This window comes from Felis catus, chromosome E2, assembly GCF_018350175.1.
Source record: "Felis catus isolate Fca126 chromosome E2, F.catus_Fca126_mat1.0, whole genome shotgun sequence".
Lineage (NCBI taxonomy): Eukaryota > Metazoa > Chordata > Mammalia > Carnivora > Felidae > Felis > Felis catus.
Window position 1 is genome coordinate 48657652 of NC_058382.1, and position 13033 is coordinate 48670684.

General features: G+C 38.9%; 1 protein-coding gene and 2 non-coding genes across 10 annotated transcripts in view; all 3 read right to left on the minus strand.

Annotated features, from left to right (window-relative positions):
* Positions 1-13033, minus strand: part of SF3B3 (splicing factor 3b subunit 3) — a 69507-nt gene that overhangs the window by 55756 nt on the left and 718 nt on the right. For 7 of the 8 annotated variants that reach the window (XM_006941723.3, XM_045047240.1, XM_045047235.1 and 4 more), the window contains exons 2-7: positions 9726-9859; positions 7775-8101; positions 6604-6776; positions 5942-6083; positions 3366-3478; positions 444-581 (exon numbers count right to left, since the gene is read on the minus strand). In XM_006941723.3, the coding sequence (XP_006941785.1) occupies positions 444-581; positions 3366-3478; positions 5942-6083; positions 6604-6776; positions 7775-8101; positions 9726-9795 (963 nt within the window). In that variant the 5' untranslated portion in view covers positions 9796-9859. The remainder of the gene's footprint in view (positions 1-443; positions 582-3365; positions 3479-5941; positions 6084-6603; positions 6777-7774; positions 8102-9725; positions 9860-13033) is intronic. The other variant, XM_003998231.5, reaches the window with a different exon arrangement.
* LOC111558157 lies at positions 821-912 on the minus strand. The gene has a single exon (XR_002738750.1). It is a non-coding gene; the product is annotated as a small nucleolar RNA SNORD111 (small nucleolar RNA).
* Positions 7388-7467, minus strand: LOC111558155. Its single transcript, XR_002738748.2, has one exon. It is a non-coding gene; the product is annotated as a small nucleolar RNA SNORD111 (small nucleolar RNA).

The following is a 13033-nucleotide window of genomic DNA, read 5'->3' on the forward strand; positions in this document are numbered from 1 at the left end:
GTGCTGACAGCTCAGGGCCTGAAGCCTGTTTGAGATTCTGTGTCTCCCTCCCTCTCTCTCGCTCTCTCTCTCTGCCCTCCCCCACTCACACTGTCGCACCCATGCTCTCTCACGCAGTCTCAAAAATTAAACATTAAAAGGGGTGCTTGGGTGGTGGCTCAGTCAGTTAAGCCTCCGACTTCAGCTCAGGTCATGATCTCGCGGTTTGTGGGTTCCAGCCCCACACTGGGCTCTGTGCTAACAGCTCAGAGCCTGGAGCCTGCTTCAGATTCCATGTCTATTTGTCTCTCTGCCCCCCCCCCAACTTGTGTGCTCTGTCTCTCAAAAATAAATGTTAAAAAAATAAAAATAAAAAATAAACATTAAAAAAATTTTTTTAAATAAACTGAACCTAGCAAAAGGATTTTTTTCATTTTTTCCTTCTCCCTCCATGATCTGCTTACCATATCTTCATCTGTTTCCAAAGTGATCTTGAAGATATCTCCCTGCTCAGTTTGGGCCAAAAAGAAGAACATCGATTTGGTCTTATGGGTGGCAGAGCAGACAAAAATCATTCCTCTTTCAGGGTCATCCAGGTCATTCTAGCAAAGTCAAACACAGAACCAACAACTTAGAAATGAGTACTTCTTATATAGGGAATTTAGCACCTTACCATAATACAGGCCACTCAACGTCTACAGGTACCTGGAGCCTCTCTACACAAGCTTTGACCCAGAAGAGCCTGCCAGCCAAAAAGTGAAACACAATAGCTAAAAATTTTTATCTACTATAAATATATGACAAAGCCTCTGTACAAAAAAGCAGCCACAATTTCACTCTACATCCTGAATAAATGAGCAACATCAAGAACTTTCTCCAGAGAAAAATGTCAGAAAAAAGACATGAAATTTAAAGAGTCATCATTTTAGGCTATGAAGAAATCTCCTACATGTCCACTCAGCACTATTCTGTACCAACTTCCTAAGGCAGCTCCTTGACTATGACTTTAGATTTTTTTTTTCATGTTTCCAACATTTTCTATTTCCCTCACTGAGTCAGCTGTTCAAGGGCAAAACATGTTTTATACTTCTTTGCAGTCCCAAAGCCAAGTACAGTGCCTAGCAGTTAAGTGCTCAACAAATGTCTGATCAACCAAATCAAATTACTCACCACCCCTTACCAATAATTTATCTTGATAGATTTCTTCTCAAATTTTCTAAGATTTATGGACTCCTACTCAGGTATCATATATCAGATCAACTAAGACCTAAAAGGCTTAATCCCAGGTCCTATAAATTAATGTCAAAAAGTTATATGCTAATTTGGATATAAATTTAAAAAATAATGTTAATTTTAAAAATATATCAAAAAGATATAAAACCAGGGGTGAAAGAAGAGCTTGAGAAAGCAGAGATCAAACAAAATTAGCTGAAGCTGGATACACAGAAGTTCATTACACTTTACTTGTGCATATACTTAGTAATTAATAATTTCCACAGTAAACTACTGAGATTAAAATCAGTAAAACACCATTTTCAGGATGCCTGGGTGGCCCGGTTGGTTAAGTGTCCAACTCCTTTTTCTTTTTTTAGAGAAACCAAAAGAGCGAGCAGGGGAGAGGTCACGAGGGAGAGAGTGAATGAGAGAAAAGAGAGAATCCCAAGCAGGCTCCACAACCCACTCCGCTTGGGGCGCCTAGGTGGCTCAGTCAGTTGAGCATCAGACTCTTGATTTCAAGTCAGGTCATGATCCCAGGGTCTTGGGAGCCCTGCATCAGGCTCCGTGCTGAGCATGAAGCCTGCTTGGGATTCTCTCTCTCTGCCCCTCCCCTGCTCACTCTCTCTCTCAAAATAAACATTTTAATAAATAAATAAAATTAATAAAACACCATTTTCAACCACCAATGTAGTAACTGACCTGAGAGGAAAAGCATTGTGTAAAAAGATGCTGGGGAAAAGAATATTTACAGTCTCAAAATTCACCAGCAGATTCCACACCAACTACAAAAAGGAAAAGGTACCTTCACAATTAAGAAGCCCAGATGGACACTACCTTAAAGTGATCAATTTAACATCACCAAGGAGTCAAACTAACATTATGTGCCCCTAATGTGATATAGTGGGAAATGTGTCACTGCTTATGTAATAATTCTATCAAAAATATTAACAAGGACCTAACCATACAGAAAAAGATGAGACAAACTTCAAGAAAATTAGCCTACACTCTTAAAAAACTGTCAGTATAATAAAAGATTAAAAGCAAACAAAGATGAGGCAAAATAACCTAAAAGACAGTAAAGGTAGATATAAGGGAACTCTTGTGGACAATGAGAGAAATAGGCATATGAACTCTACATAAGATAACTGTATTACACAAAACAGTAATTCTTGAGCATGACCTTGGTAGTGTGGTTATGTGGGAAAATTTGTTTTTAGGAACTACATCTTAGGAGATTCTTAAAGTGTCACGACGACTGCAACTTATTGAATTGTTAGTTTTAAGAAGTATGTAATAGCTGTATCATACAAAAGAAAAGCTAAATATAGTATAATTTTAAATTGGGGAATCTTTTTCCTCTACATAAAAAGCAGAGATTCACTGTTCTATTCTTTGAAATTTCCTCTGTTGGAACGCAAGGAAAAAAGACAAGCAATGGAAAACAATCTCCGATAAATATGTCTGGCATCTTCAAACCAGAAATTTGCAAGAATTTCAAACTGATAACATCCAGATTGTTCTGAAATAGAAACTGTGTTTTTTATGTTTTTAATTTTTTTTAACGTTTATTTATTTTTTAAGAGAGACAGAGAGCAAGAGATGGGGAGAGAGAGAAGGGGACAGAGGATCCAAAGCAGGCTCTGTACTGACAGCATAAAGCCCGATGTGGGGCCTGAATTCACGAACTGTGAAATCATGACCTGAGCCAAAGGCAGACGCTCAACCAACTGACCTACCCAGGCACCCCTAGAAACTGTGTTTAATTCCTTTTCTCAAAGAATTTGTTTTGCTTTTACTAAAATACTTTACCAGCTTTATTAAAAATAAGATTTACAGGGGCACCTGGGTGCCTCAGTCAGTTGAGCGTCCAACTTCGGCTCAAGTTATGATTTCACAGTTTGTGGATTCCAGCCCCGTATCGGGCCCTGTGCTGACAGCTCAGAGCCTGGAGTCTGCTTCAGATTCTGGGTCTCCCTCCCTCTCTGCCCTACCCTGCTAGCGCTGTCCCTCTCTGTCTCTCTCAAAAACAGACACTGGGGGGGAAAAAAAAGGATTTACAGAGAAACTAAAACTTGATTAACACATAAACTAAAAGATTATACTATAATTATAAAAAATAAATTCATTTCACAAGCACAAATATCTTATCCTATGGCAAAAATTTTTACCCGTCTCCTGGGAATTGGACAGCGGATATCTGGTTGGTCACCAAAGTTCTTGTAGGTGATATAGTTTTCAGAGCAGATCAGCACTCCACTTGGACCATCTGACCCTCCGGGAACTATCAGAAGAAAACAGAACTTAGGAATGATTTAACATAACCACAAATTATAATTTCGTTTTCAATTCCTTCTCTCCTTCAGCACATCTCAGATGAAGGTACAAGTAGCTGAGACTGAGAAACATTCAATGGTTTGTTTTCCCTGATACTAGCCTAAGACAAGGATGGAGCACAGTTTCGACAATCTCAGCCTGTCCAGGTATCAGATAATGCATCTAAAATTTTTTGCTTGGAGCCCAAAACTCAGTTCTCATCTTCAGACCTATAATCCAACTGTATACTCTTACATGGATATTCCACAACAGCTTAAAAATGCATCGTATTCATAAACAAACTCGCATTCCTTCCCAAATCTGTTCCACCTCCTGGGTTCTCCATCTCAAGAGAATACCACTATTGACCAATAGAACCAGAAACCTGGGCATCACCCTTCCATTTTCTCCCAACCACAGCTCTATTGATTCTACCTCCTTAGCAGTGTTCATGCTGCTCATGCTGTCGATCTCTCGGGTTAGTGAAACAGCTTCCTAATGTAGCTTACGATCTTATCCTCCATTTGATTAGCCAAAACATCAGCAAGTTATCTTTCCAAAATGCTCACCTTTAACAGGTTATTATTCCCCGGCTTTAAATCCTTCAGTAGCACAAAAATAAATAAAATAAGGGGCACCTGATTGGCTCAGTCAGTTGAGCGTCCAACTTTGGCTCAGGTCGTGATCTCACAGTTCGTGAGTTTGAGCCCCTCATCGGGCTTGCTGCTGTCAGCCTGTCAGCACAGAGCCTGCTTTGGATCCTCTGTCCCTCCCCCCACTCTCTTTCTTAAAAAAATAAAACATTAAAAAATAAACAAATAAACAAAAATAAAATAAAATCCTTAGTAGGTACCTCCCCACCACTAACTACCTCTACCTCTAATCACAATGAGCTTCCAGTTTTTTGAATGAACCATGTTCTTTGTTGCAAGTAGGCCTTTGTGCATCTTGTCCACATCAGAAACTCCTTCCTCATACCTAGCTAACTCCTAACTAATCCTCAGGTCTCAGCACAGAGGGCACTTCTCTAGGAAGATTTCTCTAACACACTCCTTTTCTTTCCTTGGTTTAGAGACCTCTCTCTCCTCAACCCTGTCTTGGCATTTGGCAAATACTCGGGCAACTTTTTGTTAGTTACACATGTTCACTAAACTCAATTTTGCATAAAGGAGACAACGCATCTAATTTTTCACCACTGCAGTCCCAGGTCCCAGTAGACAGACTACGCACATATTGATTGTAGAGACTCAATAAAACATTGTTGAACAAATCAAACCCTTGTCAAAAAAACATGGTAATGTTACAGCACGTAATGAGATGCATAATCTATTTTCCAAGGTTCTTCTGTTTAACATACAGTCTCTAAGATTTAATGCTCAAAGACAAGTGCTATGTTGTATTATTCTCCAAAATCCTCCCCCAACAACAGACATATATCACATTAGACATCAATCCAAGTGCAAATGACTCAAAACATAAAGGAGTGGGATGACGATCTTTCCCAAGCCTACTGAAACTTAGCTGACCACAAAAATAGTCGTTTCCTTTAGTCTTTTAATATAATGAATTAAAGGTACACTGATGTTTTTTTTTTTTTTTTAAGATTTTATTTTTAAGTAACGTCTACACCCAACATGGGACTGGAACTTACAACTCTCGAGATCAAGAGCTCCACTAACAGAGCCAGCCAGGCACCCCTGATACTGATTTTCTAACAGAGTATCTCTGAACTCCTACAAAAATCTTACTTAGCTATGATGCATTTAAAACACATACTTCAATTTACTACAATCTCAGGTTTTGGCATTTATAACTAGCATATAGTTTTTTTTGTTATTGTCCTTCCCAAGTTTTGGTATCTGTTATATTTAGGCTCATAGAGTGATACAAATGTTTCTTCTTTTCCTAACCTCTGGAGAAATTTAAGGTCCCTGAAAATTCTGGACCTTAAATCTTTTGGGGAAGATCTTTGACAACTGCTCCAATTTCTTTAATGGATGGTCTATTCAAGTGTCTTAATTTCTTCTTGGGTCAATTTGGTAACTGTTTTCAAAAATATTCCTGTTTCACCTAAGTTTTCAAATTCATGGACATACATACAATTTTAACTTGTTGGATTCGTCCATTTGTCTTTTCAAAGAATTAGGTTTTAATTTTCTTAATGAGCAGAAGATTACCTACAGCAAAAATATCAGCACACCTAACAGTAGTCAATATTCCAGGCTGAGGGCTGTCTCATCCTTTCTTCCTTACCCCCATTAGAAGAGTCAACCACTCTGAACTTTTAACCTCGCCAAAACAGAGACAAGGCACTTAGACTTACTACAAATGAATTACAGTTTCCAAACCCTTACATTAAGTAAATTCCCCTAAGTTTGTACATAAAATGTGCTAAGCAAAAAGGTACAGAGAAGCTCGGAGACAAAAATACCTGTAATAAGAAAGTTGCCATGTTCCTCCAAAGGTTCACTGTATTTTCGGACCACATGATTTAAACCAAGGTCTAACTCATAGAAAGTAAGCGTCTGCTGGGTATTAGCTGCTGCTTCCCCTGTGGGATCATTGTCTGCTTCCTATAGAGAAGTACATGAGCACAAACATGGCATCAGGATTCCTCCATCTACAAATGGGGAAGCAGAGGTCCACAACAGTTTACCAACGTTCACACTACTAGGTTAATGGCAGAGCTTACACAGGAACCTGGGTCTCCTGTGTAAGGGTTCTCCCTACTGCCTTCCATTCAAGGCAAAGAATGGTACGCCCCACCTTTCACTACCTCCCTGCAAAAAATATCCCACATACAGTTTCACTTCCTTTTTTAGACAACTCTTTCCAATAAATACCATTTTTATAGGGATACTGTTCAAATAAGAGTAAGGTATTATTATATAGTTAGGTGAGCTATGAAACATTTCAAAGAATCTTAGTAAGACATTTGGAAAACAAAAAATATCTGTTAGCAGAATTATAAAACATGCACAATGAAGAAACCAATCAGGAAAGCACTGAGGTGAGTGAAGAAACCCAAAGCAGGGTGGTAGGAGGGAGGAAAGGAGGGAGACAAGGAGAGGAAGGATTCAAAGTCCCCATTACCTCATAATCCATTTCCAGACAGGCAAACATTGGATTTTCAAATCCTACATCTACTCCAACCACATGATATACTAAAGTGTTCGCTTTGTGGGCTTCCAAGGGAGATGAAATGGTAAGCCGGGCTGCAGCATCTCTGTTCAAGATATATACCAATTTCTGTTTTTCAATGGCACCTGTAGATAAAGGAGACAAAACAAATAAAATTTCCAGAAAATGAAGAGGGGCTTACACAACAGCCAGACTCACATCACAATTATTCCTTTAAAATCAGGGGCGCCTGGGTGGCGCAGTCGGTTAAGCGTCCGACTTCAGCCAGGTCACGATCTCGCGGTCTGTGAGTTCGAGCCCCGCATCGGGCTCTGGGCTGATGGCTCAGAGCCTGGAGCCTGTTTCCGATTCTGTGTCTCCCTCTCTCTCTGCCCCTCCCCCATTCATGCTCTGTCTCTCTCTGTCCCAAAAATAAAAAAAAATAAAAAAAAAAAAGTTGAAAAAATAAAATCATTAGTAGCCAGCACTAACTCTAACATAACTATATAAGTTATATAACATAACTCTAACATAAGTATATTTAGCATAAGATTTTGCTACCACAGTAAAATAAATAACAGCATTTTATACCTCCTCCTTACTAATACAGACCTTAATATCCACTAACTCTTCAAAACTTTTTAGCATGTCCAAGATTTAATGATACTGGGAAACTAAAAGTTCATAAAAATTGCTGGCTTTATTCTCTGAGTTAGATCTAAAGTATTGTAACTTGTCAGGGGGGGTTGCCCTCTGGAGGCCTGATCAGATACACATAATTTTCTTCAAGATATTTATCAGAGAAGAGACATGAATGTGAATCATCACTTCAGGCTGATGAAAGCAACCATATTCACTGCCTAATAATGTAAAATCATTTAGTTTCATCATAGGTTTTTGGCTTCACACAAAGAAATGGAAAAAACACCTAATCCAGCCAGACAGGAAATAGAAAAGATATGTTAAGACTTTTCCCATTCTTTTAAAAGGAAAAGTAACTTTAAACCATGGTATTAACTGAAATACGATCCAAACTTTACCCAGGTAAGGAATTTATTGGCATACTGCCAAGAGCACAGCATTGTTATCCTAAACTCAGCATCTGTAAGAATCAGAGATGCACTCAAAAGAGCAAGTCACTCACTAATCATAACAGCTCGCCCCTTGGGATCCACAGCTAAGAACTGGCCAGGAACAATGCGGCGGCATCCACTCTTGCCAAAGGTTTCTTGGTGAATTTTCTCAAACATATTCTTAGATGGCTGGTATTCCAGGATAACAATCCGACCTGAGTCACTGCCAACCACAATGTAGTCTTTGGTGCCACCCGTCAGCCTAAAGGCCATGAGTGACCGGATAACACCAAATACTTCCACAGTTAGTAGAGTGTGTACTTTGCCAGTGTTGGGGTCGGGACGAAGCAGCTCCAGTATCTTCCCACGGGAAACAACAATTTCCTGTTGTTTGGTTCCTAGATCACCAAAACAATAAAGATCACTATCAGAACTAGTCCAAAAAGTACCTGGATGGATCAAAATGCCACTCAAGACAAATAAAAAATTGAGTAAGTTGGGGGCTTGGTATTTTAAGTTTTCTTATTCAATTTCATTTCTAGAATTGGTATGATTTAACAAAAGCAGTTTCAAAGAAAAAAAATTTTTTTTTCCAAAGAGAACTCATACAAGTTGAGGACAGGGGCAGAGGGAGAATCCTGAGCAGGCTCCATGCTTGTCACATAGCCCAATGCGGGCCTCAATCACACGACCCTGGGGTCATGACCCAAGCCAAAATCAAGAGTCAGACACTCAACCAACTGGTCCATCCAGACCTCAAAGAACTTTTAAAACTGCTATCTAATATATACCATTTATTTCTAAACTCACCCCTAGAAAGCTCCCTTGCTTTCATAACCATAATCAACATCTCCAAACACCAATTTGCACCCATCTCTCCCTGCCTACTACATAATTCTATTGGGATATACTGTCATCAACTTTTAACTGAACGTTTAAAATAAATTCCTGGGGCGTCTGGATAGCTTAGCGGGTTAAGCATCTGACTCTTGATTTCAGCTCAGGTCGTTCTCTCACTGTCCTTGTGTCCTTGTGTCAGGTTCTGACAGCACAGAGGCTGCTTGGGATTTTCTCTCTCCCTCTCTCTGCCGTCCTCACCCTGCAACTCAAGCACACTCTCTCAAAATAAATAAATAAACAAAATATAAAATAAATAAATTCCTTCTTCCCAAACCTGGTCCCAACTAACCTGTTATCAATATTACTGTAATTTTCTCTGCCACCCAGGCTAGAAACTCATATCCTTCTCTTTATATCTGTCCCTGCTGCCCTCGTACAGGTCTTCACTATCTAATGCCTAAATGCCTTCCTTTCCATCCCGTTTGCTCCCTTCTCATTTGCTCAAGGACACCACTTATCAGGCCACCTTACTTTCGAAAGGTCCCTTGGGGATAGGGTAAGATCAAGTACTTCAAACTGTTTTAGAGACTATCAACATTATATAAATGATGTTGTCTAAGGATTTATGAAAATTTTTTTCTATATTTCAGGAAAAAATTTTGAATTTATTTTTTTTTCAACGTTTATTTATTTATAGGACAGAGAGAGACAGAGCATGAATGGGGGAGGGGCAGAGAGAGAGGGAGACACAGAATCGGAAACAGGCTCCAGGCTCTGAGCCATCAGCCCAGAGCCCGACGCGGGGCTCGAACTCCCGGACCGCGAGATCGTGACCTGGCTGAAGTCGGACGCTTAACCGACTGCGCCACCCAGGTGCCCCAAAAATTTTGAATTTAAGAAAGGAATTTGAGGGGTACCTGGATGGCTCAGTCAGTTAAGCGTCCAACTTCGGCTCAGGTCATGAGCTCATGTTTTCTGAGTTCAAGCCCCGTGTCAGGCTCTCCACTCTCAGTGCAGAGCCTACTTTGGATCCTCTGTCTCCCACTCTCTCTGCCCCTCCCCCAAAACTCCCCCCCCATCAAAAATAAACATTTGAAAAATAAATAAATAAGGAATTTAAAACATGAAACCAGTTAATATTGAAAATGTTAAATTCATAAAGATAATAACTGGAAATCTTACCAGAGAAGTTGCCATGAATGGCAAAGCTGATGCCAGTGGCTCGCTGCAAGGTCAAGTTGTATAGAAACATGGTGGCAGCAACACTGAGACAGTCACAACTCCACAATCAGGCCTGTTATACCAAGTAAAACAAGCTAAGAGAACATAAAAATAGAAAGATATCAGCTTGAAAACTTGTTTTAACAAACATTTCTGCAGAATGCAAACTGGTGCAGCCACTCTGGCAAACAGTATGGAGGTTCCTCAAAAAACTAAAAATAGAACTACCCTACGACCCAGCAATTGCACTACTAGGCATTTACCCAAGGGATACAGGTAAGCTGTTTCTAAGGGGCACACGCAACCCAATGTTTATAGCCGCACTATCAACAATAGCCAAAGTATGGAAAGAGCCCAAATGTCCACCGATCGATGAATGGATAAAGATCTGGCATATATACATATACATACATACATACAATGGAGTATTACTCGGCAATCAAAAAGAATGAGATCTTGCCATTTGCAACTACATGGGTGGAACTGGAGGGTACTATGCTAAGTGAAATTAGTCACTCAGAGAAGTCAAATATCCCATGACTTCACTCATATGAGGACTTTAAGAGACAAAACAGATGAACATAAGGGAAGGGCAACAAAAATAATATAAAAACAGGGAGGGGAACAAAACCTAAGAGACTCTTAAATATGGAGAACAAACTGAGGGTTGCTGGAGGGGTTGTGGGAGGTGAGATGGGCTAAATGGTAAGGGACATTAAGGAATCTTCTCCTGAAATCATTGTTGCGCTATATGCTAAGTAACTTGGATGTAAATTTAAAAAATAAAATAAAAACAAAAATAAAAATGATAGGGGAGCCTGGGTGACTCAGTCGGTTAAGCGTCCGACCAGCTCAGGTCTGATCTCACAGTTCATGAGTTCGAGCCCCACACTGGGCACTGTGCTGATAGCTCAGAGCCTGGAGCCTGCTTTGGATTCTGTGTCTCCTTCTCTCTCTGACCCTCTCCCGTTCACACTCTGTGTCTCTCTCTCAAAAATAAATGTTAAAAAAATTTTTTAATTAAAAAAATAAAAAAATAGTAATAATAAAACGCTAAATAAAAATTTCTATATAAAAACTTATGGATGAAGGTAGAACCCAGAGAGTAAGGCCTAGTGACAAACATATTTATAACTGGAGTGCATTCTACATTCCAGGCACTATGCTATTAACTTTTGTCTCTAATCTCACAAGAAATCTATAAATAACTCATTGTTACACTAATTATATAGCTGAGGAAACTGAGGTTAAGAAAGTAAATCACCTGCCTGAGGTCACTAACAAGTGGGACTAACAAGCCACAAACAAAACGCTGGAATCGGTACCATTAATACAACACTATTTGCCTTTACAGTCACAGAAACTAAGCACCTCTACATTTATTTATTTTGCATAGGCTATACAAGCACTTGGTTCAAAATTCTTAAAAAGCACAGCAAAAAGCTCCGTTCGGTACTCCTTGCTGGGAAAATCAGTTTTACTAACTTATGTATCAGGTCCTTCCAGACATTTTCTGCATTTGTAAGTGAGAATATAATACTATTATTTTCTCTTCTTTCTAACTAATGGTTGGGCACTATACATTGTACACTCACATTATCCTGCAACTTACTTTTTATTACTTTACCTTGGAGATAGCAATAAACAAAAGGCTTTCTCATTTTTATTTTCCAGCTGTGGAGTATTCCACTGAATGGGTATATAAGGATCATTCAGACAATACCCTACTGATAAACATTCAGGTTCCCAATCTCTTGCTATTATGAACGTTGCTGCCAAGAAAATCCCTCCTCTATAGATCATTTATACGTGTATGCATATATCTTTAATCTATCTTAATTTTTAATTAAGATTAATCCCTGTAAGTGAAACTGCAGTACTGAGAGATTCACACATTTGAAATGTGGATAGATATTGCCAAATTACCTTTCAAAGAAACTCTACCGATCTACAGCCCCAGAAATCTGAGTCCCTATTTCCCCACAACCAGACCTTGGCTAGATAAAAATGGTAACTTAAGTGTAGTCTCCATTTGCATCTGTTATCTAGCTCAATATTTGATGATTAGAATTTAAAATTTAAATCTATTCACCATCAAAAACTAAAACAACACTCAATTCCTGTTACTTCAGACCTCTCTAAAAGAGTGTACAGTCACAAAAAAGGATTCTTTTCATTCAACAGGACTAAAGAGTGCAAAAGCAAACTGATGTACCTTTCTTTACCATAAAATTACCTAAAACTACAGCTATGCAGTTACTGCTAGAAAAGTTTTTCAATTATTTACAGACAAAAAGCAAGAGATCTTGAAAAATCCAATGTAATCACTATGTAATTAACATAAAACTTTGATTTTGGTAAATGAGAAAAGAAAATTATGAGTAAGCGCCCTCATAAATAATAGTCACAGAAACAGTTTTTGCCCAACCCAGAAATGTGAGAATGGATCCTGGATATGGGTCCTGAGAGATGTAAATTTTCCTTCTTGAAACTAAGGAACATTTTTAATGTTCTTCTAGGATGGTAGTGAAGAAGGAAAGTGGAAAAAGAGAGTGGGGAAATGACCTACAAGAAGCAAAATAGCGAAAACGAACAGACACAGACATACACCCACATCCCCAGAAGGGCGTATACACTGTATAAAAGTTCCAGGGAAAGTTGTTCTCAGCTTAAAGTCTGAGGGAAAAGAAGCAAAGAATAGATTATAATTGTTCCCAATTGAAAAGTAGTAATGTGGTCAATTTCATATTTAAAAAAAAAGAAACAAGAAAAAAAGTGAATGTGATTCTCAAACAAAAGTAAATTTATTCTCTCGCATCCTCTGTGGTTATAAAATTTCAAACGTCATTTCTGCATAAACTGCAGTTATCATCAAAATTTGTAATGAAACCCTATCATGTTGTCAACAAGATCCATGTTGCAGGATTGACTATACTAAATGTAAAGAAATGCTATTTAAAAAAGGGGGGGGGGGGGGGAGTACAGGCCCCTTCCAAAAGCCCTGAAAAGTTCCCCAGCCAACTCTACATTCTAACTCCTTAAGAACTCAATTTAGTTTCCAGTTCCTTTATAACTGATGACATCCGTTACAGTCTGTGAAGTTCATTTCCCCCAAACCTGGTTGGATTCAGGTTCCCCAATTATTCTTTCATCAGTAGTAGAAGTTGCATTTTGAAGGAAGTTCATTCTAAAACTACAAGAACTATATACCAGGAACCACTGACAGCCAAAATGTGGTAAATTTTGTGATTTTCTCCACTTCTATCTCC